The 27,999-nt window shown below is 36.2% G+C and overlaps 1 protein-coding gene across 1 annotated transcript; it reads right to left on the bottom strand.

Annotated features, from left to right (window-relative positions):
- Positions 1 to 2: 2 nt before the first annotated feature.
- Positions 3 to 27,994, bottom strand: LOC18031726. Its single transcript, XM_024190623.1, has 49 exons — positions 27,952 to 27,994; positions 26,407 to 26,502; positions 26,262 to 26,329; positions 25,537 to 25,657; positions 25,242 to 25,460; positions 24,890 to 25,117; positions 24,685 to 24,794; positions 24,447 to 24,543; positions 23,791 to 23,889; positions 23,557 to 23,694; positions 23,394 to 23,462; positions 22,178 to 22,627; positions 21,776 to 22,093; positions 21,351 to 21,482; positions 20,960 to 21,073; positions 20,238 to 20,422; positions 19,215 to 19,323; positions 18,999 to 19,142; positions 17,925 to 18,200; positions 17,102 to 17,761; positions 16,640 to 16,852; positions 15,649 to 15,752; positions 14,985 to 15,280; positions 14,744 to 14,828; positions 12,474 to 13,172; positions 12,029 to 12,347; positions 11,712 to 11,870; positions 11,463 to 11,626; positions 11,143 to 11,323; positions 10,784 to 11,053; positions 10,480 to 10,686; positions 9,926 to 9,980; positions 9,190 to 9,320; positions 8,070 to 9,083; positions 7,904 to 7,980; positions 6,605 to 7,058; positions 6,345 to 6,431; positions 5,688 to 5,843; positions 5,427 to 5,611; positions 4,455 to 4,985; positions 3,664 to 3,841; positions 3,427 to 3,569; positions 3,208 to 3,334; positions 2,759 to 2,980; positions 1,739 to 2,095; positions 1,154 to 1,312; positions 771 to 1,058; positions 338 to 556; positions 3 to 253 (listed from the first exon to the last, which is right to left on the bottom strand). Exons 2-48 carry the CDS (start codon positions 26,494 to 26,496, stop codon positions 422 to 424), a joined length of 10,623 nt encoding a protein of 3,540 aa, XP_024046391.1. The 5' UTR covers positions 26,497 to 26,502; positions 27,952 to 27,994; the 3' UTR covers positions 3 to 253; positions 338 to 421.
- Between the last annotated feature and the right edge of the window lie 5 nt (positions 27,995 to 27,999).

The following is a 27,999-nucleotide window of genomic DNA, read 5'->3' as shown; positions in this document are numbered from 1 at the left end:
TATCATATGAATTTAAATCTTATTACCGAAACCAGCGAAATTGCTGTGTTTCTATGAAACGTCTGTATACACAGGCAACACTTTGGTCATACACAAAAATGTCAAAAAGCTGTACAGTTTGTATCTGTTCTGGCAACTGATCGCGAGGGGTATTTGCTACAAATTGCAGCCACAGTGATTTTTACTTCACAGAAATTAGTTTCTATAAACAGCCTCCATAGTCATTAGTCCGTACTTGTGTTATCTTTCTCACCTGCAAATTATTTCTACTCCGATGAAGCCAAACTTACATTTCACCGAGAGTAATAATGAAAAAACAGAGAAAATAAATGAATACCTTCAAAGCAGACTAACTGTTTTATACATTTCAATAAAATGGCAGAAAGCCTCGAACAACATCTTCATATGGACATTCATCCACTCATCCAGTGTTGCTGCCAAATGAACTTAAATGCTGAGGAGACCAGATGTATGCCCCTTCTTTTGGATTCACCTCAGCACTGGAACCATCGGCAAGTGGTGAATACGGTTTCATCACTTTCTTTTTCATCATTTCCTGCATAACATTCCAAAAGTTGTCACTACTCATAGAAACCTCAACCCTTGGGGAACACATTATGAGAAACTTCGAGTGTGCGCTTTTCAGCACTTAAGAACAGCACATTAGAGATTAACATTGCAAAACTAAAATAATGGAACGGAGGACAACTAAGACTAACATTGCAAATCCAAAATGATGGAATGGAGTACAAGCAGCAATAAAAACTAACCTTTGATAGATTTTGTCCATAAGTATTCCTTGCTTGCTCAATTGAAGAGTAAACCTCTAAAGCCTGATGGGTTTCACGGCTGCATTTTATAATACGAACTTGTTCCTTCATTTCTGTTGATTTGATGTGTAGATAAAGTACAAGCCTTGAAGGTAAAGCTTTCGGATTGTCTTTCTTCCCGTGAGTCAATTCCATTAATACAAGGTCATCCCAAAGTACATCCCACAAAACAGAGCAGGGATCCCTTGCTGGGCTAAACTTCCTCTGTGCAATAGCGTTTGTGGGTTGCTGACAAATACCAAAATACAATCAGATTATTTATTTGGGTCCTCTAGATGTGGTGAGTGCAGAATCATAAAGTGTCTCCAATCAATAGAACTTACTTGCAGCAATATAACTCTTCGATGAGTGATCATAAGGATTTTTCCTTCTGGCAGTATAAAGTGATCTTCATAGGCATCTGATAAAGCAAACTTCCCACGTATTTTAAACAGATCAACTTGGCCAAAAAATGAACCCGATTCTGCCAATTGCAGTATAACCTTCAAGAGGAAATAACAAATAAATATGGGTAAGTTCATTAAAGAGATGACAGCGCTCTAATATCTTCCTATTAGCACTGGTAGGATTAACCATTTTCATAAAGTTTAGAAAAAAAAATTATTTAAAAAGAAAAAAGATGTCTCGGTTAAAGGACAAAATTGTCTAGAAAAAATTTTGAAACTTTATTTTTCACAATTCCTTAAAAGCAAAAGCATGTGCATATGCATAATTATTTATCTCTTTTCATCCACTAACATCTGAATTAAACCAGGATTCAAGATGCTCAAAATTAGCTATTTTAAGGCCACTTAACAAATCCTAACAGGTACAAGAAACGAAGATGAGTTACAGCAAGTCAAACAATTAGGGCCTATCACCTCATCCAATATAGTTTCTTCTACTTTTAAGAAAGAAGAAACTGGTACCTGTCCTTCTGCTTTGTACTCATCATATGGCCGAAGCAAATTATCACCACTAATTACTCGCGGCAGTCTCCTACGTAGAAGTTGCTCATCTGAAGCTATAGCAGATGCTATCTTCATTCTCATAGCATTTGCACCTTCGGTAGTTTTAGAAAGAAGATCAAGAACCCCACTCACTGGTTGGGCAGCAACACCAATTATTCCTTTCCCTACACCCTGAACGAAACCCTCAACACCAGAGGATTTTGCACCTTCAAGAGGCTTCGTTAATATACCAGTGACACCTCTGAATAAACCTTTTGCTAGTGCTCCACCTCCCTCTCTGATTACATCACCAAAGTCCTCTACACCTTTGCTCTCCTGCATTATAGCGTGCATTAGAAAGAAAATACGAATGATCCACCAAAGAACACCCTTTCAAATGACCTGAATATGATGTAAGAAATTACAAATAAATGGGATAATACTGAAGAATCATAATAGGTATTAATTGTTCCAAAATACCAGAAATGCCACAAAGCAAAGCATGCCACAAGCAATGGTCAACTTTGAATGTATTGTTTAGGATAAATTCCTGAAACAAAAATTTTTCGACCAAAAACTCATAAAAATATGTAAATGGCTGAACTCTTCATATAAACACAAAAACAGGCGTATGGACCATCAGCACAACAAAGAGGAGATCTAGAAATTTCCAGGCAAACAAATATTCTCACTTGAGTTTAACTTTAAAACATACTTGTCACTGTGCAATTAGAGAGAATAAGCGTGAAAGGGAACAAGTTGAAGCATAGACATGGTTAATTGGACTGACCTTGAGCTGCAAGGATTTATATAAGAGATAAAAAGAACACACTCAAAATTTCTCACAAACCCAGTGTTTTGTCAATTACAAATATGTTCAGTTACAACCGCATAACATGCCACACATACTTTTAGTGACTTCACATACATACAGCCTAATAAATTCTGCCTGACAAACCTTTGAAAAATGGAAATCAAAATTCAAGCTTAGAAGAAAACCTGTTTCTGCCTGCTCTGTATGAATTTCTTGTCCATTGATAAGGCAGCCACGCCTTTACTCATATGTCCAAGAGCACTGCTAGCATTGCCCAATATATCAACACCAGAAAGCAATTGCAAGGGTTGGCCAAGAAGATCCTTTTGAATATTTGAAATAGCATTACTAATCATAGTACTTTGCCTCATGCACACATTCTCATGGAATCTTTGATTTATTCTCACCTGATTAATATAGAAAGACAACTCATGTTCAAAATTTCTATTATGCTCTGGAAATGCATGAAATCCTAAAGAAAAATTTGAATCATGCCCATTACCCAAATTGAGATTCCTCAAGAATCACTTTGACTTTCAACAACGAAATAGTTAGGTAACATCAAACATATTAAAAGCTTCAAGTTGTAGGTAAAAAATAGGATGTGTTAGTAGAAGTAAATCATAACACTCACCGACATATTTTCAGTGTTCCCCAATGCAGTCATCAAGGATGACCAAAAACCAAGTACTCCCCTTGGACGTTGACTTGGTGACATTGCCATTGACACTTTGAATCGAATTTCCGAAATGTTAAGAACACTGTAATTCCATGTAACAAGATTTGAAAATTTAGCAATTAATAAAACACAGAGAAAAGAAGTTAAAAAATAAAAATTTGAAGAACTTGGTACCCGATTTCAATGAATGGATCAACTGAAACAGCAGTTCTTCGAGTATCGTATAACCTACTGATATTGACATGTTGGATCATCTCATGAAGACGCCAAATAATAGGTTCATGAATGTTTATTAGAAAGGCAGAGTTTTCGGGTCCCTGGCAAAAGCAATTAGTACAAACATAATCAAAATTGTATATAGGACTTTATCATAATCATCATGATATGTGATAAGGAGATTGAAAAGCTCACATGGAAACCAATATATGGATAGACACATAGATCTAGTGATTCATTTGTCTGTAGAGTTACTGAAAATTTCAATATGTACTCAGTCTCCTCCCCAACTCTCTGAGGCCTAAAAAGAACTGGCATCAGAGTTAACGGCAACTGATTATCCACTTGTATTCCATTCATTCTTAATTTGAACCTGTTACACAAAAGAACAAAGAAATTGCTCAATTCATTTCTTTTCAGAACATTGACAATAAGAGATGAAGAGCTCAAATTTCTGGTGACAACCATCTAGGTAACTGATCCAATAAAATGGACGAACTTCCGCAGAATTAAAAAACCATACAAGGACCCAACACTAAAGAAAATATGCTGTGATCATGATAAAAGTCACAGACGTATCCATGTAATCCAGAGAATTTCAACAGAGTGTTCATGGTCAACCAATGAAAATTGAACAGATCCATTGAAATAATAAAAAAGAAAAAGAAAAAAATAAGAGATCAATGAAGAAAAGCAGTGCCAACACTTTTATCTGAATACATCTTATCACTTCCAAAAGATAATAAAATACCGCAAGCTCAACTTCTTATTACTTGGCATATTAGCAGCTGCAGCCTCACAAACGGCTGCATTCTAGATTAAATTACACTAAATCCTTAAAGGAGCAAACATATACTACGATATTGTTAAAGATGACCATAGATCTGGTTAATAATACTGCAGAAGATCGTCTATTCTATTGCAGAGCCAATGACCCTAAAAATTGGTCTCTCCTTAATGAGGAATTAATTGAAATAAAATCCTACCTGCTAAACCCAGAGCCCAAGCCCGTTGAATATGCTAGAAGAAGACTCCTCACTGATAGATACAGTATCTCTTCGGGTGTGTGGTCAATAAAGGATATTCCAAGCTCAGCCAGCTCGACAATGACATGAAATTCACTATCTGACAAGGAAAGTGATTGCTGTTGTTGGGAACCACTTCCAGGCAATGGTGATGGAATTCGTCTACTCAATACTGCCGCCGGTTCATTTTCTGGCATCCAATCACTGATCTTAACAATATTTGTTCTCTCTTCTTTTAGAACAGTAACACGAAGAGCTCTAGCAGGTCCACCGTCCACCTTAATAGCCTGGTGATCAGAAACCTCATCAATATTATACTTCTCTGACTTAGATGGGTCAGCCCCATCTACCAGGATTTCTAGTAAATGTCGTCTACCAAGATCTTCCCACAGAAAGGAAGCAGCTGAGTTCGGAAGAAGAAACTGCCATGAATCACTTGTACCATCAACTTGCCGGAAACGAATTGGTAAAAACATGGAACAATTCTCAATCCTGTTCGTAGAAAGTTGATTATTAATTCTGAAAGAGAGGGGGGTGGGGGAGTGTGATTGCAGCATAATAGATTATACAGAGAAACAAAAGAAAAAAAATAAAGGGGATTAAACATTCTCAAAATCAAAATTCCTTGAATTTCCCAAAAGAAAGGAAAAGAAAATTTTACTTCTACCATTTATGTTAGAATTTCTCATAAAATATTTGCACAGTGGGTGGGGAGGAGGGAGGATCCATTTATGACTCGCTGAATCCATTGAAATAAAAAGATACTGTAAAAACTCTTGTAAGAAAACTTAGATAAGAGGAGCTGTTGAAAATATAGTTACCAATCTAACCCCCTTTCACCCTCCCACCCTCTGTGCAAAGTTCCACACTCCAGATAAAGATGAATAGTAAGGAAAATTTTCACTCAAGAAATATAAGGCCTCAAAATATAACCTGTAAGGACTTGATAAGGAATTACAACGAAAAATAACTTCATAGCGAGAGCTCTTTGTTCCGCTTCTAATTACTACCCTGAATTGCAATTGATCACCTCCGGCGGCCTTTCTCAAAGAAACACGCATAGCACCTTCATCACTAACACTAAATGGTGTGCTCCATTTGCATCCATCCACTCGCAACTGAAATAAAGTCAAATTACAACTGCTTAAGCTAAATACAACCATTATGACAATACATGTTATTACTCACACAGACCTTCAGTAACTCAGCAATGGCAGAAGACTGCCATCTGAAGGGTTTTGGACGATCAGTTGGATGAATCCATTCCACCAACTGAGAACCACACTGTTGCAGGCAGAGGCTAAGGCCGGTCCTATTGATAAATAGGGTGTGGGGCTGGAAATGAACAACCTGAATATCAACCAATCGATATATGTTAGTGATGGAATGATACATCAGTAAACATTAACAAATTACTATACCACAATATCTCTACCATTGTCTAATGCAAATGAAGATCACAAGCATTATGCCGTGCAGAATTGTCCAGACAAATTTTAAAAATAAATTTAGACAAAGAGAGACACAAGGAAATTTCCAAAAATGGGGGGCAAAACTATTCTACTGGTGAATTTTGCCATCCTTCAGAATTATAATGTAGTCTGGTGGCCAGAAACTTCATTGTGAATTCAGATTCTTTCCCCACCCCAGTTTTTCATTTTTGTTTTGTCTTCATATACACCTAGTGTACCATTATATGTCCTATCTTTCTTTATTTATAATTCTCAGTTTCTTCTCAAAAAAGCAATAAAAAAGAAATAGGAATACTATTCTTGAAAAACGAAGCAAGATATGTATCTACCATGAATCCAAGACATAACACAACAAAGGGACAATTTAATTGCATTCAACCTTTGTTCTGTCCGAGGTCATGTTTAATACAGCTGAAAGCCTGTAGTAAGATCCATCTGAACTCGATGCTGTGACATCAACTCTTTCCTGGGAAAAAAAAAATTAAAGGCAGCTGAATAACTAATTTCAAGAAGAAATTCAGTAGCATCAACCTTCTCCCACCCTGACATGGAAGAGATTGAGAGCAAGAGAAAATGAAGGAAAACCTGAAGAAAAAGTGGGGAAAAAAAAATTGCCATCTCAATGGCACTAACAATCACCTTTTTTTCTAACTCAAGAAGAGAAATCCCAGGACTGTAAATTTCAGAGTTACGAATAGCCACAGCAATTCCCACCCTTGGGGACGGGTATGCATCTTTCTGAGATGTAAACAGCATCACTCCACTGCGACCAGCTGAATCTTGTGGAGAAAGCATGCTAGGCATTGGACTATTGTCCTCAATGACTTCAAGCACTCGGATGTTTCTCCTAGGGCCAGAATGTCTCCTATCCATAGTCAATGTAGGATTTTTCAAAGCTGTTCTCGCAGTCTTAACAGCTCTAGATAGTGAGTTAGAATCCATCTCTGTGCTGTCCAAGGGTTCAATTTCCACAACTCGATATGCCAAAGGCAGAGATGAATCATTCATGATCCAATATGGAACAAAAAATCTTATTGTTTTTGGCGCAGCACTGGTTCCTCCCATGTCACGTTCAATGCTCACACGTAATCTCCTGCAAAATAGATGGTCATGGAGATCATGAAGCTGCAAAATAAAATATATTCATGATAAAAGAACTCTAAGCATGGATATTTTATCCCGAGCAATTCAGCTGCCATCAAAATGACAAAAATCATTTAAAAACAAGGCATCATGTGTTGATTTGCCCTCCTTCCACCTCTGTTTCAAGAAGAGAGAGAAAGATCAAGTATATGTCAAGCAGCTTCATTCTGAAGGCTACAGCACAATATTATGAATCGAGTAAAAAACAAGTTAAAGAAACAAAATGAGAGAGTTGAAGAGATTCTATTTCCTATAAATTTGAAGATTTTAGTTCTTTTTGGTTTCTGGCTTCACATAAGAGAGACCACAGCAGAAAGTAATGAGAAATCAACCACAGAAATGTTTCTTAAGATATTGTTGACGCAATAGAGACTTCACAGTTGAAGCATATTTTCTCTCCCTGAAATATTTCTGAAATCCCAATGAAAGTCAACAATTGTTTGCTTACAAAATTTCAATATATGTCTATTAAATAACATAAAACTTAGAAAAGGACCTTTTCTGGTTGAAAAAAATAAGGTTACATCAAAATCAGAAATTGAGAGTAAAAGCAATTTAAGCAGTTGAGACTCAGTCAGCAGTATCCATTACCAGTTATATTGTTATATTAACATAGTACCTAGAAGAAACATGGTATCATGCACCAAACAAGTGAAAGCAAAATTTTTTATCGTTTCATTACTTTGCTGCCTAATTTCTTAGAAATTTAGCAGCCAGAAAGCACAAGAGTGCCACACTTTTACACACAAAAAAAAAATAATAATAATAGTAAAATAAAATAAAATGTGATCTCACCTCTTACTTTGCTGGTTGAACATCCAGAATGATGAAATGTGATCATTTGAACAAAGATCCAAAACAAGTACAGGGTCCTACAACAAATAATGATCATCAATAATGAAGTTTGAATAAGATGGTATGGCAATGAAAAGAGTAAATACAATTTAAATTGATTCAACACCTTTTCCAGAACCCAACCACCCTCAATGAACAACGTTAGATACAAAGGTCTCTGGACATCTGCTGAATATATATGGGCACTGCTGCGTGAAGAGAATACACCATGCTGTCTTTCAATAAAACTCCCTTCTCTCATTTTCTCCCAGACTGTAAATTCAGCACGACATGGAAGTCGATTTTCTAACTTCAAAGGAGAGTTGATTGATATTCTCCAATCGTATACTGGAGTATTCAGTTCAGTTTGAAGAACAGAAGCATCTGCACCAGCACTCAGCCAAATTTGTTTACTTCCGGTTCTATTGGAACAACAAATAAGTAGATCCTTCTTCTCAAGTTGACTCAACCTAAAAGTAAAATTAGCAGGCATCTTGCTTCCTTGCTTCAATGTAGTTTGTCTGTGAATTGGAACTTGATCCATTAAGGGCGTATCCTTTCCATAGATCAAGCTCGAACCTATGGCAACATTACAGCCCCATGTATATGGGGGCTGATGATCAATAACAGGGCGAACTTGTAAACACTGATCGGTATCCTTAGATGTACATCTCCATGGTAAAACAGTGGAAGTTCCAGGACTTAAGACAATGAGATCATCCTTGATGAAAGTTGCAGGTTGCTTAGTAACTGTGTTACGGCTGCTTGTTCCCAAAGTGTAATTGCGATCACCGATACAAGATAAAGGACATAAAGATACATCCAATTTGACATCTGAATCATTTACAACTGCTACAAGACCCCTAAAAATTGCATGTTTCTTTCCATTTTTAACAAGAACTTCCATGGCAATAAAATCATTATCCAATGATTTAGGGACCACTGATATAGGAAGCAGTGACTTAACACTATCCATTACACCCTCCGGGTGGAGCCCAAACCAGAAACCCACATCTCTATCAATATCACTCTCACTTTCAACATCTCTCTGCAAGTTTGTAATTGCACTCCTCTCAAAATGAGAAGCAGAAACAAACAGGCGGCCGTAATCATGCATGTCTTCATCATTGTTGGATTGAGCCTGCAAAAATGGAACCCAAAAAAAAAAAAAGAGTACAGTAAATAAAAGGAAAAATAAAATTGCACACTTACTGAAATAAGCATGCATAAATGATATGAATCCAAACCTTTCTCCCCAGTGAATATGATACGATATTCTGAACATCATATGGGTGATGCAGCATCCTCGAAGAAGAGACCTTCTTTAATGTATTAGTTCCATGTCCAACAGGAAAAGAAAGTGCACCGACAACTTCACCTATATCATCACACCATCATGCCAAAAGTTAGTCAATATATTCAGGATCAAATTTGCCTGCATCAGGTCATTACAAACTGTGAAAATCACAATAGCAAAAGAAACCAAACACTACCAACAAATTCAATGCAGTATCATGCATGGTAGCATGAAGGCGAAAAAAGCAGAAATAAAAAACATACTGGTCAATTTGGTGGGGTACAAATTCAATCTGACAAAACCTCAATCTAAACTAGTTGCTGTCAGCTAGTTTTGCACTATTTTACTTTATCGAAAACCATATTCTCTACAAGTGCTCTGGGAACAAGTCTTAGTTTCCCCACATCTACCACAGGACTTTTGTTTCACTTGCTTTTGCTTCATCCCTTTCCCATGATCACTCTACCTTACCACATTAGAAACAGGAAAATGAAGCACAAAGTTAAAAAAGTCTCAAGAAGACAAATTCAAGGCAAGTTCATCCAAGAGTTTGAAATTAGCCTCTTAAACAAATGACTTTAAGATTGCATTTGCAGAAGAAAGAACACAATATAGAAGTCTAAAGAGGAATAAAGTCTAAAGAGGAAAAAACACAATATAGAAGCTGAAGCGCCCACAAGAAGTACCTTTCCCAGCTTTGGCTGCCAAGTTTGTCACCTCCACTTCTAACTTAGCAGGCCCCTACAAGAGTCGCAAGGAAATATTTTCTTAACCATTAAGAAACACAAAAACAATTCATGAATAATCCAAAATCATCGACTCAATTTTAGGGAGGCAGACAAAATATTGTATGCAAATATTGTAGATTAAACTAACATACTAAACGTCAACCAAAACGTTGGTGCAAGGGTAAGTTCAAATTTCAATGGATGCATAACTTTCATGACAACTAATATGAAAAATACTAAAAGGCAGAGCAATGATAAAAGTGAAATACAAATGAATTTAAGAAGAGGCAAGAAAGACAGTCAAGAGAGGTTTGTAGCAGATTTATCAAATAATCACTTCCATCCACCCATAAATGCACTCATCATATGACATTGACGTAACGTACATATTCTCTCAAAAATGTGTCTTAACTTCATATTAGTCCAATAACTATGAACCCTATTTTTTTAAGCACAAAAAGCAAAGTAAAACAAGAGAAGCTTTAAATGAAGATAACAAAATCAAAACATACTTTCCGTGGAACTTCAAATAAGAAAACTTCATTCCACTTGGCTGTGCCTTCAATCAGGTCATTGATTTTTGAAACTAAAGGCTTCACGCACTTAGTCCTAGCACTCTGAGGGAAAAGCTTTTGCTGATCCGTCACCTGGCTATCAACAACCAGCCGCAAAGCACAGAAGCAGTTATGACTATTACCATCATCAATTATGGGTATACCCTGCAAGGTAAAACAAATCATACTTTCTTTAAAACAAAGTAGTAAAGATAATAAATCAATCTATGATGTAGAAAATGAACTTCACGTATGGTACAACCTTGGCTTCAATAATCTTAACAGCAATGTAACAGCGTGACTCCCTAGATTCATCCACAACATTTAACCTGTCTGAAAACCTTGGAGGTGGAATCCACACAGATGCAGAGTCACCATGATGTAGCTGGGCAACTCTATGTGAATCTTGTTCAACCTTTTTCAAGAAAATATCATGACCAAGTTTATTTTCTACTATTATGCTCTTGAAGTCATCTTCATCTAGTGCAGATAAAGCAGCATCCTCTCCATATCCACAAGGACTACCAGCCTCCTGCCAAGACAGCAAGCTAGTAAGGCAACTATTGTGGCCAATCAACTAAACATATTCTCAAAACATATCAAGAATCAGAGCCATTTAACCTCATTTAGCTTGATTGCTTTCTGTTCAAGTTCAAGCTGCGTTCTCCACGAAAGAACGGAGTCCACAAAAGTTTCAAGATTTGCAGCACTGACATTAATATTTAGGACATTGGTTGCAGCAACACGCACCCTCTTCCCTAATCTTGATGGTGGGTGTACATTGGTATCATATGTTTCAAACCTTGTAAAAAAACAAAACAAAGGAATACACATGTAAGGCAATGAAATATAAAAAATAGATATATTTTTATGCTCTTTAATTTTCTTTTCTTTTACTTTCCTACAAGCAAATAAAAAATAGATATAAAATATAACAATACTTGAATATTCCATCAAATGGCTCCACCAGTGGCTCCCATGCTTCTAATTGGGTGTTGAAGGTCGAAGCAGCAATATAAGAAATCAGTACAGCATTCATTGCCTCTGCTCGACCATGTGTGGCAAGCTTTATATTGGTGATGGTTGTATCAAATAAAGGTGTCATCTGAAAGGTTCCAAAACATCAGAGGACAATAAACTGGTTTGACAATAAGGTTCAGGGCTGCTGTGATTTCATTTGGAAAACATACCATTCCGCACAAGCTATCTAGGATGGTTAGAGAGAGGCATCTCAGCTTCACCTCAGCATTTATGTTTTCTTGTGTCTTTGGTTTTACAGAATCACCAATAGTGTAGGCAAGCCTGCTTGTCGGCTTTTTCAGATCAGAACGTGCAAGAAAAGTGCAGGCCTGTAAAAATGCAGGACGCATAACATAATCACCTGTCTATATAAAAGCTGGAAATAACCAAACCATGCTAATATTGATTGTTTAGCATCCGCTGCAAAGAAGAGCATAACTCAAAACTATGAATTTAGACCAGGAGTTTAATGTACATTCAGTTTAACCTGATTTTCAACTTTCCAAATGCTCCAGCATTGCGACACCTTGGAGGTCGACGATCTTGAAAAGGGGGATTCAAGGATATTAGCTTGGTTAACAATATCCATCCTTGGACAGCAAACTGAATCTGTTCTGGGTGCCTCATCTGTTTTAGAGACTAAACATCCTAGAGATACATAGCCAGGAGGGGCAATTGGGTACCAGAAAAAAGCTTCATCAAAGCCCTTCCCTGCAATATGGGCGACTTTAGTAAATTGCACAGGTCTTGCAGAGATTTCTGGATTGTCAACCTTAAACATTATCCCCAGAGTAGGCGGTTCTAATCTGAGATGGAAAAGAGATAAACCACAACGATGTTACAAAGAGAATACTAAATCCATTCTAACAACAGGGAAGAAACTAAATGAAATAATCATTTAAAAAAAAAGTTTTCAAACAGAAAAATCTAACCCTTCGGTTATGCAATCACCCAGCATAGAATAACCAGCACGTGTTATGGGTCGCCAAATTGAGACTGGTCTACGGATCTCACTACCTTTATCCCACCATATTCTTTCAAAGTGAGGAGTCGAGATGTAACAACTAGTTGCTTTTGAGATTGACCTAAGAACATCCCAACCAGATGAACTTGCTCCCTCGTGAGTAGTCTGCTGAGCCCCGCAGCCATGATCATCAGTCAGATCAGAGGCAGATTGTTCAGAAGAAAAATGAGATTGAATTGAGTTCCAGAGAAGAAGATGATTCAGATCACAACTACTGCCATTCGACGGGCACTTAGCAGAAGGATGAGCATAAAACAATCCAAGAACATTATCCATGCGCCAGATGCTAAATCCAGATGCAAACCCAGGACTTGATGGGGCACTAAAAATGCATTCTGAAAATGTTGTGGATGTTACAAGGTCAGAGCGTAGACAGTAAACAATGTGATTTGGTGGCGGTTGGTTTCCAACATGTGCTACACAGCCCATAGCTATGTATCCAGGCGGAGCAACAGGCATCCAGAGAGAACAGTCAAAATTGACATCAGAATGGCCTTCAATTCCTAGAGCATCAGAGAGAAAGCCGATGAAATTAAAACCAATTGGCTTACGCACACGTCCATATGTATTATTGACTGCCATGACTGCATGTGAAGGAGGAATGGACCTGACACATGAAAAATAGTCCAAATAAAACACATCATCTTTTCTTTAAAAAGATAATTATTAATAAGTAAAACATTAAAGAACACATCTGACTCCCCAAGTCCTGCCAGAAATGCAGAGGGAGTGAATGAAGTGTTTTCTGAGAGGAAAACCAAAACAAATAACAACAGCAGAATAAAAACAAAATACATAAACATAAACTTTCGATAAAACATTACAGGAGTTGTTTTCAGATGAATGAAATTTTCAGTCAATGTTAAAAGAAATTCAAACTTAATTCACAGCTTTAAACTGTAAATAGCAATAGTTTTCCATTTCGTGATTGAAAGAACCCAAAGTAGTCAACACATGCGAGAAAGAAATATGCTCACAGTTATAGAAGTGTGCAGTCCAAACTTTCTTGTGGAGATATTTGAATAAAGAGACCCCTAACATGGTCCTGCCACGAGTCGTGACCCAATTTTTTAAATTGATGTTTTTCTGGAACCCTAAACTTCTAGTGTCGCTTATACCCTTGTGTCTTGAAATACAAGATGAACTGCATGTCAGATTCCAGTATACGTGACGAAGTGCAAGAAAGGTGTCTTCTATGCATAATGAAGAACAAGATGGGGTCTTATATGCATGATGAAGTGCAAGATGAGACCTTGCAAACACACCAAAATTTATTATAATAAGGATGTTTTTGTCTTTTTACACTAATAACGAGTCATGATAAATGATCTTGGTCAAAGGGGGTAACCCCCTAACAGGGGTCCTCCTACCCTATGGCAAGAAAGAAATAATTGCATTTTTTTAAAAGGAAAAGGAGGTATTTACCATTCAGCTATAGCACAGTATTTGTTTCTTTACTTCTCTATGGGCTTCATTTTCTAAGCATTTTCAATATTCTTTGCTTCTTTCATCCAGCTAGAGTGGGATACTCTCTTGGGTTAATTATGTTGATTGGGGTTTCTCCTTTCTCACTCTGTCTATTTGTCTATAGAATATACCTTTTATTTATTTATTTATGTTTTGGATTGGAAACAAAGAAACTAGTATTAATAAGAACAATAATTACAAAATTTGAACAAGGAGTCCACAAAGAAAGAACCTCCAAAAGATCATTAAAAGATCTATATAGAATATATAATTATACATAGAATTAATGATATATTTTTGAGTTTTTGGGAATTTTTCTGTTTGTAGGCCTCTGATTCATTTTCGTAACCATTTGTATTTAATTTTTTATTCAATAAAATTTCATTTGCTCCCAAAGACACACACATGCTCATAAAGAATTCAGAATTTAGACTAGACACTTTTATGAAGAAGAATAAAAGAGCCATGCAGTATCTCTCTAAAAATGTAGAAGAGGGAGATACTGCAAGGGCAGATATAATTCTGTCAGGCAGATACACACCCATGGCAAGAATTAGTTGCCTTCAATAATACTAGCCCGGTTAGAGAGATCACATGGTCCTTGTATTAACTCCAGCATCTAAGAATCATTTGAAAGCCCCAAAAAGAAGAAAATTAAACTTTAAGGAACAAATTGGAATAGTTCGAGGAAACAAAACTCATCTATCTCACCTAGATGTCACACAATCTCCCAAAATAACATAGTTTGATGGAGCTTCAGGCCTCCAGAAGGTAAGGTTGTTATCTGCCCCATTTTCTGCACAAGTACAAAGCCAAAATGTTGGCAAGACAAAACTAATCATTTAGTTGAGACTCAGAACAGTTAAGACGGCTACATGTCACTAGTAAGAATGTAGCAGGAATGATACGAAGAACGTTAAAAGAAAACATCAAAATTAGAGTTGAGGAAAACCTTTTGGGCACACCCAAACTTGGTCAAAGTTGGTACATGGAGCAAGAGGCACTGCATTTCCAAATTGTAATGCTGCAGCTACCTGACTATGTAAATTAAGCACAAGAGAGATGGCACTCAAAGAGATATGAATGCATATATCAGTTGCTACAAGAGAAATGTTTGTTTTCTCTTTCACGGAAGTGTATCCTCCTGAGATATCCACTGGATCAAGAATGATAAGACCAGACCCAGCTTCAACTGTCAGCGCTTTCACAAGGGCTCGAATCCAGGTATCATTTTCTTTTGATGCATACCTGTTCCGGAAGAGTTAAAAGTATAAAAACTTTAATATGTACCAGATTCTTTAAAAGCATTAATCTGAAGAACCATGCACCCAAACAGAAAGTATCAAAAAGCATGGAAAATACATATCAGTCACTACTAAATGCGATGAAGAAAGAACAGATATACGCATCCAACCACCAAAATTTAGCTCCCAACAACATTTAAAGAATGAGCAGTTGCATATTTCTAGATTTACATTCATGAATCAATAACAAATAAACGGATCATTCTCATGAATTGTTACCTTCTGAGCATGCACCACCAGAAGAAACAAAATACTACAACTTCAGTAAAAATTATTGAAAAATTTGCAAGCAGATACGGAGGCTAGTCTTACATGAAGCTCAAATCCATTTTAGCACGCAGAAGTTTTTCACCATATGATGAATCATCCAGAGAGGACTTTGTACCATCATAGAAGGTGAACTCAGGAGATACAACCTGCAGAGAGAAACAATTAATCCAAGCAAGCATAGTGTATGACATGAACATATTAAAATTGATAATCAGAAGAAACAGTTTGTAGTTGGAAAACTCTTTTTATAAAAACCTAAAATTATTGCATTGATAGGAAAAAGAATATTTACAAATCACCTGTCCATTAACCCAAAATACACCCCAAAAATGTACAATTAAAACCTAACAATTGAATTGGTAGGAAAAAGAATATACACAGAAGGTGAACCACCTTTCCATTAACCCCAAATAAACCCCAACAATGTACAATTAAAATAATTTTAACTTCCCCCCCCCCCCCCCCAAAAAAAAAAAAAAAAATATCTGCCCTGTGAGATTTAAACAAATTCAACAACTATATCAAAGCTAGAACCTCGCAAAATGTACGAACTCAAATTATGAGGTAAAAGCAAAAGATATAAAACAAAAACAAGCAATTTCTTTGAATTTCACACTTAAAGTAGACAGAAAGTCAGATAATTATGGCTCTAATTTAATGGAAAAAATAAACTTGCAGCAAATAGTGTATGTGGTCATAAGCAGATTTTCTATATTCCATTAATGAAGAACAAAAAGCAAATTAAATTGGGAAATGAGATACTATTTTGAGAAAAATGTTAAGTAGATTGTATTTAGATAGAAAAAGAAAAGATTTACAAAAAGGGAACAAGTTGTCCACTAGCCCAAAAACACCCCAAGAATTTACAATTAAGAGAGCAAAGTATAGAAAACATAGAAAGCAATGAATGGAAAATGATATACTTTGCAGAACAAAGTGTAGAAAGTAACCATCCATGAATGAAACAAGAACTGGAGTACAGATCAAAAAAATTTTGAATTAATCAAAAATCAGTCATTGGATTATCATGTACCTGGGCTTCAAAAGTAAAACTTGGAATCAAACTCGAATCACTTGGAGAAATTGAAGAAGCATTGGGAGTATTCGATGATTCATATATGTTATCTAGATTCTTATCATCATCAGAAGATGTATCTGGCAATATAATATCAACACCATCTTCTAAGGAGACTGAGTAACTGCTGTCACTACTCAAGTACACGTACTTTCTCAAAAGGGAGCCATTCTGATGAGCAAAAACATGAAAAAAGATTCGGCAAGTATAGTTAGAAAGTCAGAAAATAAAGCAAACCTTAAACAACAGTTAATCATAATAGTTCTACAGCAAACAAAAAAGTAATCGTTCTCCTTTTATGACCAGCTAGATGGGTCAAGACAAGCATAGAACAAAAAATTGTACCTGAAGATTATAAAGATATGTAACAACAGCAAGAAACATCGTAATAAACATAAAAAAGGTGGGGAGAGTAAGTACCTCAATTTTGACATTCACAAACCGCAGTCTCTTTCCACGTCCAATAATTATAATTGGCTGATACTTCACTGACTCGTTCATATGCTTTTCCTCGCTTAAACAAATAGTCTTCCCACAACCATTATATATGTATTCATCAACACCAACGCCATCTGCTACTAACTGTCTACATGGGGATAATTGCACCACATCGTCAGTCTGAGTGTAAACAGATTCAGAAAGTACTATGCTACTGTTTCTACTAATGGGATCATTCTTAGGATCCATTGTCTCATCTCTTCCAGTCATTGCTCCCAAAGCTGGCACAAAAAATTCACCCACCGCAAGAACGAAATCAGGAACAACCAGGAAACGAGGCTGCTGAATTCGGACTACATAAGATTGTGAGGATGTTCGCCATCTGTAGTCCATCAAGAACATTGTTGAAATTGGTACGTCCTTGTCAAGTTCAACTTCAGAGTTTGATCTCCTAAAACTACTCAAAAGGGGTCCTTTTCCAGCAGAAGATTGTTTGAAAGTATCAGTGGAAGATCCAAGCATCAAGCGCATCTCTGGTTTCGTATTAGGCCGAATGTCCATAACTGAGAAGTTGGGAATTGTCACATAGAGATCCATTTCAGACAACGAAGTCATCCGATATGATACCCAAAGACCTTCCAGCTGTAAAAGTGGAGATACAAAAATGCAAGGCCACACAATATCTTCAATAAACATCATATTTTTGTTCAATATAAAAAATAAGAACATATATTTGAAGTAGCAGCTTAGCGCAAACATTGGCCAAAGGTTACATATCAACTATTAAATTGAACAAGAAACTTACAGCAAGATGAGCCAAGGGTGACTCCTCAAGAATGCCATTACACAGCTCCAAGAGGGCATAGTTGACTTCAACCGCAATTATGGTAACAGTTTGGGACAGTAACATTTGACTATTCATGTTTACTTTATCAGCCAACAGCCGCATTGTATCTTTGGAACCAGATTTGCTCCCACGAAAACTTGGAGGAAGCTTTGGTTCTTCATTTAAATTAATATACGTACAGTTTATAATAACATCATATTCTTTATCGGACATCACACCATGCAAGTAACCCACCTGTTCAAAAGAAAGACCAAAACAACCAACTGAAGCAAGTTATAAAGTTCTATGATATCTACTAGGTTAAAACCATACGAATAATATACACACCAAACTATCAAATCAGGAAGTGCATGTTTTTAATTATCAAGACATTTATAAAAACAGTTTCAACAGGAAGATAATCTTTAAAAAAATGCAATTAATTATCTATGAAGTATATTGACAACCAAGAGCAAGAACTAAATTGGGCAGCAGATTAGCAATGACCTCAAACACACTAAAAGCAGCTAAATCCATTGATTATGAAGCAAATGACATTTCAACAAGCTTGGTCAACCAGAACGAATTACATTGATTAAGACAGACTTAAGTTGCAGATTCATGAAAGACATTCAAGCATTATTATCAGGCCGTGGGTACAGGTCTGTCTGAGCTTAAAGTGAGAAACAGCATATCAACCTAGAGCAGTATACCAATCTCTCTGTTCTAGAGAGATCAGCTTCCTTCAGTTAAACTACTAGTTGACCCAGAAACATAAGTGGATAAAATAGGGCCAAATAATTTTTTCAATAGTAAACACCCTCAATGGCATTGAAAGAGAGGCATTTAATCATTGCACATACAGATGTCATTGATACAAATATTTGTACATACATTTCTCTAAAATATACCGTGCCAAAAAAAAGGAAGACCAGCATCCAATTAACAATGAAAGTGGAAACAGATTAACAATAAAATTAGTTGTGGTTGTTCCGGTGGACTGGGAGAGTGGGGGAATAAACAATTACAAGAAATTCAAATTACATAGATTACCTTAACTTCAAGAGAAAACGTTGGAACTTTCCTGAAAACATCCCTCAAACTGTGGCGGACATAAACATCAAGTCCTTGCTCTTCCCGTATCATTGGCTTACCCAGACAACCATCAATTCCTACAGACATGTTGATCCCCATAATCTGCAAGTATGCCCTTGAGTGAACAACAATTCACTAATTAACATGAAGCCAGAACATCATAAACTCCTCTACCTCGGCATGAAGAACATCAATATGGACAGCTGAAGGATCCTTCTCAGGGTCCCCATGCCAATTTATTTCATTTGTCACCCGTAGATGGCCCAAATCTAGTTGAATGAAACTGCATGAACAATCAACATATAAATAGGTTACTCATGTTATCCAACTTCACATTGATGCACAAATTTCAAGATAAAGAATTATACATCTCTTTTATTCTGCAAATCCCTAAGCAGGAAAAAGGAATACCTAAAGGTGTATAGAAAAGAGCTTAAAAATTGTTGGTTTTGATTTTTCCTTCCTGTGCCTCAGGTTTCAAGGTTTCCTTCTTTCAGAGTTTTGTAGGGTTTTTGGGGTTCAACACTGTAGGGAAGATTTTAGTTTGTGGAACTCTGGCTCATTTTTATAATCCTTATTCCCTTCCTATATTCTGAAAAGAGATTAAAAATAAAAAGAACAAATTACACCCCCCTACTCTATTTTCAAAATGACCATAACATACTTAGACCTTATTTGACATTGAGATGCTGCAGCTTTGCTGTGAAATAAAAGTTAACAGTGTATGGTAAATGTGACTTTTAAACAATAATTTTGACAAAAATTGTAAAGATATCATAAAATGTGGGATAGCGCCAACTTAGCTTCCAAGCCACAACAGCTAGCGTTTGGTAAAAACTCAGTACTGTAGCTTTTAAGCTAAAGTTGTCCGACCACAATACCAAATAAGGCTTTAAAAGGGTCAAGTAAATTATGAATGATACCTATGGCATAAAACAAATGAACTCAAACTAGCAAAATGTTTAAGAACAGTGGGAGATTGTTTTCTTGTAATAAAGTTTCTAGGGCCCCTTTTGTCTCTAAGACACAGCAGAGAATTGCAAGACAAACTTCTCTGGAAGTCCCAGGTTTAAAGATAAAACAAAAATATTTTTCATCAGCACAAGCTGAAAAATTAATGACAAGAAGAGCATCAATAAATTTTTAAGACAATCAAATAGGGCACAAAAACAAGAATTAGACGGAAAATGTACTCACTCTTTGCTTGTTGAATTTGCAGGTACAATAATTATAGGAGTATCAAGTGAGAGGTCCAGCTTTAATGCAGCAGATCCATCAATTTCAGATTTTTGAATTAACCACTCAAAGTCCCCAACTTTGTCAACAAGGTTTATTACTTCTTCAGTATGTGGCATAGCAAGTTCCATGAAGTAAACAGTTATCTGCAGAAGCATGTTTCACCAAGTCTACCATAAGAAACAACTTCCTTTTTTGAAATGAGAAAAACAGAAAAGCAAGTATAATGGTGTGATGGTCTAAAGTACCAAATAGAACAGAAATCCACTAAAAAACCTCAAGGAGTATCTACACAAAAACTACAGAAAGTACCAAGATTGATAAGAAGAAAGAGGTGTCACAAGAAGTATATCAGTTGAATAAGCATAAGATATTTTGGACAAGTATACAACACTTACTATCTGAAAACTCAAAAAGTGTCACACATTAACTCTCCAACTTCAAAAGTATAAAGCTCTCTCTCCCTCTCTTAGAAATCTCAAAAAAAGTTAAGACATTGACTATCCCATTTCAAAAGCAGAAACACTAACAATAATCAGCCCCATTAACTTCAGAAGCTGACTTTCATAAAAGGAGACACAACAGCAGGTCCTTTCCTTCCCCCCCCCCAAGGGTGAAAAAAAAGAGTTGTGTAAACATTATCTGCTACTGGGTTCAAAAAATTAGAACCGTCTTTGACATACCTCCTGGACAAACCTATAGAGGAAAATGATGCGAACAGCAGAGAGTCGGCCAGACAAGCTATAATCATATCCTTCATAATCGTCATCTCCAACACTGTACGAGTTAAATTTGAACTGAAGGGAAAAAATACAGGGTCAGAACATAACCAAGAGGAATATAATGATAAATGAAATAATAAGTCGAGGCTTGTGGTGCAAACAAGACAAATACTGTAGTTATCAAGCTTGATTTGATTAGAATTCTTTTTAAATCAAGTAGCTCAATTGGGTTTCAAAATTCAGGATAGAACCTGATTTGAAATAATGAGAGGGAAGCTCAAGTTTGATCACTACAAGTCAGCTGCTTATCAAACACGCTATATAAAAAAAAATTTAAAAAAAAAAAAAAAACCTTGATAAGGGATTCAACTCCTGGATTACGAATATCACAAAGCCAGCCCCAACAGTGATCAGTTCCAAGAGACATATCACAGAGTCTGAAGTTTCCCAATGTGCCTTCAATAGAGATGGAACTTGGGTGGACCTTAATTACAACAAGCAAATCAAGTGATATAATAACAAGAATATAAAGAATATACATTAGCAATAGAAAGCAAAATGCAGTTCATAGGTAGAGAAAGTATAAATAGAAAGCTTAAACAATCTCTCTTCATTTTGCTGAAGAAAAACAGAGAGAGAGTACAAATACTGTATCTAAAATACAAATGCATTGGAAAGCAAGAACATAACATCTCCTAAAGAGGAAACAGCTTTAAAATGGTTGAATTGTTATAACTGCAGAAACATAAGAGGGAAGAATGACAAGTTTCCTAATACCTTAAGATCTAACAGGAAGCTTTCTTGTACAAACATTGCAAGTTGGGAGCCATCCTCCTTGTTAAGAAACACCGAGACACTATCAACGTTCATGAATAAATAAAATACTACACGATCTTTGCCATAACCCAACAACCCCTCAACACGCACGTGTTCTTCATCCTTCTCTTTATTGACCAAAGATTTATCTGAGCTTCTGGTTTCGTCTCTCTCGCTGATTGCATAATTAACAGTGCTAAGGTCCAAACCAAAACGAATTAAAGCGACGAGAGTGGGTCTGTTGCAAAAAAATTCTAGCTTGGACATACGGATACTCAGCTGAAAATTTTGAAGAGGTTAGTATAAAATGCAATTTCAGAATAGGAACAACAACTCAAAGACCTTGATGCTCAAGTACGGTACCTGCATATCTATACCATCATAATCAGAAGAATTGTAACTCCTAGTTGAGAAGATAAGAGATACGAAATCCGAACTATCACCACCCTCTGCCTCATAAAATATCTCACTAGCAATGCCCTTCTCTTGTACCAAATCATGTTTACGAATTAAGGCTTCAGTTGGCAGAAAGTCATCATGATCTTTACCTGCTCCTGGAGAAGCGTCTGTTACAGACATGAATTCCGTCAAAGCATCTGTGAAAGTATCATCCTCTTCTGGAAGTACCGTAGACACATCCATTTCAGGGGCATCACAAGCATCCTGAGAATTTAATAAAACATCGTTCTTCAACACAGAGCATGCCAAGTACTGTGGAGTCTCAGAAAGACAACCTTGAAGCTCATCTTTGATTTTCAAAGAGTGCAGCTTCATTTTTACGGTAAGGTCACCATCCAAACTAATTATGTGCACCTGTGAATCAACATAGATAAGCCCTTCACCAAGGAGAACTGAAATAGGAACTATAAGTACAATTATAAAAGTTCATAATTTAACCAAAGTTTCAATCCAAAGAAGAAAAAGAAAAGGGAAATGAATGTGAACTCTACTGAGTGAAAGCAGAAATCCAGCTTTAGCAGTCACACAGAGGCTAACCTTTTAGGCGGCAACAGAAACAGTCTATGTTGCTAAACGAGGATTTAATCCAAGTAACCAAGCCTCATGCTTACTTCCAAAGTGTTCAGCCAACATTAAAAAATGTTCACACAATAAAATCCAAGACGTCTACTTCGATTCACAAAGTCAAATACTTATTGGGAGTAAGAAACTTTTAACCAATTGAAATTTGTTTCTAAGACTCTGAAAAAACTATAGAATCTAAGGAATGTTCAGGCACATCCAGCCCTCAAACCAAACTAATATTTGAATTATTTCATCATTATATTTACTTCCTTCGACAGCCTTCTGAAATTGTGCATCACCAAAAGAAGGGGCACCAAAATAACAGAAAATATTGCTTCCAAAACTACAGAAGGGTGTCTACTGTGCTCATTTCCAACCAAGCAGTACTTCATGGTGTAACTAACATACAAACAAAACATTTACTTTTCAGAAACAAAATAAGGAATATCCAACATGTGACTATAAAAGGCCAACACAAATTCAAATTTAAGTATAGCATAGCTTTCACAAAAAAGAGGAACTATGTGAACATCAAATTGGAATTTGGTAGACAAACCTTTCCCCCACCAGCAAGAAGCTCAAGAATTAAAGTCTCTTCAACTTTGTTGCCAACTTTATCTTCATTCTGCATGACAACATGAATTTGTATGAGGAAGTTGGAAATAATCTTCACATTTCAACATATTTATCAAGCATCAAAAAATTGGAACACATCTGACCTTCCCATATAAAAATAACTTTGTTTCCACCAATGCCCCATGAACAACAAGGTCAGCTGTTTTCACATCCGTTTTCAGTTCACCAAACACTGTTGCATCATCACCTTCTTCTGCAAGTACATCATCAGATGGAGGAGCCTGCTTTCAAGCATGTATTTCAGTTATACTAATAAACACCCATAGAATATGAAAAATGTGAAAATCTTGATAAGGCTATTGATGAATGTATAGTACAGAGGCTTGATATGTGGCACGTATAAGTTCTTTCAACCAAGTTGCCTTCTCCTCGTCCTTTCGAAACTTTATAATCCAGGTACTAGAAGATTCCAAAGCCTGGGAGCGTCAGATAAAAATATGCTATTATTACATGGAAACTTATGATTATCCACTTTCTTGGACAAAATAAACGATTAAATCAGCTCCCTTAGCATTAAGGATTTTATAACACAAAATCTCCAAAAGAACCAAATTTAACTACCAACAGCACCAATAACAGCATCTACAACCAAACACGCAGGCTTAAGCACACAACCTTGCGGGATTTGGACATAAAATAAGAAATTCTTTCATGTTGAAATTATGAATTTCAGTCCACATATTGGCAAAAGGATAGTGGGCATTACCTAAGCAGTTCAACAAAGTAACATGTTTTAGACATTAAATAAAAAAAAATGAGAAAATGCCAAGATGTAAAATTCAATCCTCATAACAATGAAACGGAAGATACAAGTTTCTATGTTAAAGCATGTATTTTTTCAATGCAGCATAAATTTCAGACAACCCAAGAATGATTTCGGAAGACATTAGATTTTATGTCAAAGGATGAGATCAGCGACAATGATTGAGGTGACAATCACACGATAAAACTACTTCAAACCAACATGACTTACCTTCTGAGAATCCATTCCCCTGAAACTTATAGCAATGCAAAATGGTGACCCACCAATATTTGTTGGCAGCACCTCAAACACTTGTCTACCAACCATGCTGCAGTGCCCAGAAAAAAAATTAGATTAAGAATGTCTAGAATCTCCAAATAAAATAAATTCCAGAGATGGGAAAGAATTTCTAAAGAATAAACCACAGCGAGAAGGCAAAGCAACATGATGAAAGGAAACAAGGGAAAACCTCAAACTTCGCTGGTAGTTCTGGGACGTTTCAGATTCCAAGACATAGAGATGTAATCCAGACAATACAAGAAAGCAGGACTGCCATGTAGCAACAGAATTGCCAATTCCCTAAATGAAGAGAAGTATTAAAGGTAATTAAAATCTTATGAATAGATAATGCAGATATATGACCAGCTTAAACTTGCTTAAGCATTCAGACATACCCCCCATACTAGGATTTTAGCATCAATGGCAAGATCAGCAGGATTCCAAGGGGCTAGTTCAGCTCGCAAATTATCAACAGAAGGCTGACCACAGGTTTCCACTGTCCCATAGAATATGTTTACCAACTCCATCAGCCTTTGGTATCTCGCAGGTGAAAAGTGAACACCAAGATTTGGTACTTGAATAGAAACACGTGTTGATGGGTAACTCGGGTGAGGTAATTTGATCTTAATTAACAGATGCATAAGCATTGTTAGAGCGCATTGCCACAAACATTGACAAATATATCAAACTTCCATAACAATGGACAGTAACGTACAAAATTAGAATCAAAGTTACTTGAAAAAGTACCTGATCGACAATAACCGCCATTCCACACCTATCAATGAGAGAATAACAATCGTCTACTTTTTCCAGCGTAGAATCAATTTCTTGATGATTATCGATTGGCGCAACTAAAGAGAAGTTTTGACTGTCAGAACCACAATCAGTAAAAAAAGCAGCAATATCCCTTCCAGCTATGTAGAAACGAGTGTAAATATTCTGCTTCTGTTCTTCAGATTGACTTCCCTGCAGCATTAACAATTATCTTAGCAATGAAAATGTGAGAATGAGCAATCTGAAAGTCAAAATTAACAAAGCCTACCATGGTGTGCAGGGTAAAATGGCCAAAATCTAAAAGAAAATGACTATCACATCTGGAAGTGCCACTTGTCCTTAGAGGAAATCTAACCTTTGGAGCATCAAGATCAATATCAAGTGCAAATCTGAAGAAGACAGAAAAATGAGTAAGGGTGTATCATTGGTTTTCTCATAGAAGGAAATGAGCTCACTCAAAGAGTAAGAAAATTCACATTCTCCAGACAATCCAAAATACGAACTCTAGAAATCAAGGAACCACAACTTTAAATCAATGTAGAAAAACCACAACCAGAGTCACTTAGAATCCACAAAATACATGCTTGCACTTGAAACTAAAAATTACTCAGAAGAAACAATTTGCTCCCGAAATGACATAAATGATATTAAAATCAGCTCACACATCTCATCAAGGAGGCAACAAATAGAAGGGTATTCCGGTAAACTAGAAAGTGGAAGAAAGTCACAAAAAAGGATGCTCATTTATCTATTGCACATATTAATAAGGTGTAGGTAAGCATTCTCTTTCCTTAGAATCAAAAGGAAAGTTTCTCACTTTTATTATCAACCGGCAGAAGAATTTACAGATTGTCAGTGATGTCTCACCACAAGATTCAGTTATTGTTGAACAATTATCAATTGTATGAAGTTCTTAAACCTTCCCCAAGACCATCGTAGAGTAAATAATGCAGCAAGTACATAATACAAGCAAAACATAAATTTCTTCACAACCTGCTTTGTTCTTCCAACACCATTTGAAATTGTTCTTGTGCTCGACGAGTCACTTTCTCAATCTTCATCTGCACTTGGCTCCCAATAATAATCAGGCTAATGAGTATAGAGAATAAAGTCATATTCAGTGTGTTGAAAACATTACCTGCAAAGCATTTGCAGTTTCCAATGCAATAGTAGGGCTAACTGCATTACTCCTCTTTATAAATTCCAAAAAACGATCACAACTTTCCATCAAAACCTTCAAATGTAGAAGAATTAAGTTTCACATAATCAGGGTAGCTAACAATAAATGCAAGAAAAAAAATTTAAAAAAATGAATTATGATATCCGCCAATACATAACGTAGTAAAAGTTGGAAAAAGGAAAAACCAAAAACTCAAAATTAATTCAATAATACATTAAATTTCATACGAGGGCTAGAAGGATATTTGAAATCAAAAGAGAAGGGCATGAATACTAGAAACCACAACTGTGGGGGAACATACAAAATAATGGAAGTGAGAAAGTCCAAAGTCTATTGCCTGGGATAAAAAGGTCTGCTCATTTATTCTCTTTTCGGTTTTAAACATTATCTTGCATTAAAATCTTCCACCTTCTCAATGATTAGGCAAACATTCCCAACGAAAGAACAAAGAGAGGAAATTGTTTGGCTTGTTAAACATTAATCCAGAGGAGTTTTGTTAAAATCAAATTAGGATAGCCACTGTGCAATTTTTACGGCTTCAATTATATCTCCTTAAAACTCTTTTCACATTTCATAAATACTTCGGTGATCAAAATTAGATTTACAAATGCTCAAACTGACAAATGCCTATCTCTTAACTTTGAAGAATCTATTCGTAGGAGAGTATGATATGAAGCAAATAGTTCACTACTCATGATCTTTGTCGTACTTCAGTTTTTCACTTCAACAGTGTTTGAAAACGCAAGAAGTTAGATGAAACCCAAAAAGACAAACCAAAATATATATGCGTGTGGGTGTGGGTGATTGTACACTGTATCCCAACAGAAAAGTAATATCTAGGCCTGTGGTAAACAAACTTATTTGATCAGATTTCACGTCTATGTCCATGTGCATTAGTAAGTCAGCAGGCATGTACAGAGATGTTATGCACAAAAGTGATTAAAGTGATAAACAGGACCTTAAGTGGCATCTACTCCTAGTACCACAATGCAAACCAGGACTATGAGATTCAGATTCTCAATGTAATTCTAGTGATAAAAAATTTATGAAAACATAAATTGCAGCAGCATCCAACACCAGCCCATTTAAGAGAAATCAAGAGACTACCGTAACATGGCAGGGAGATATGGTGGCTGACAGCCGCCAATCAACATTCTCCCCAAGTGGTGAGTGTACAAAACTAGCAGCTAAAGCATTTATCTTCTGCTCACTACATACACTCTGCAAAAAATGATGCCACATTTAAGCATTATAAACTCACAAAATGTAATCATCTTTAAAATATGGATATATGAAAGATTTGGCATGAGAAAGGCTTCGACTCCAGATACAATAAAATCTGTCAAAAGCATGTAGAAAATGTACTAAAAGTACAATGAAGTTCAAAAAGATAAGTTAAGCCGGAGCATATTTGCATAATCAATCAATAAGGATCGGCATCCAAGCATCTGTCTAGAAAATTTCAATTGGAATATGTAAACCTTATTATAAGTAACACAAAACCTTGTCTGATGTAACACAACAATCAAGGCACAGCGTGTTAACAAACCT

The sequence above is a fragment of the Citrus clementina genome, unplaced genomic scaffold (genome assembly GCF_000493195.1).
Source record: "Citrus clementina cultivar Clemenules unplaced genomic scaffold, Citrus_clementina_v1.0 scaffold_9, whole genome shotgun sequence".
NCBI lineage: Eukaryota > Viridiplantae > Streptophyta > Magnoliopsida > Sapindales > Rutaceae > Citrus > Citrus x clementina.
This window is presented reverse-complemented; position numbering and strand designations above follow the sequence as displayed.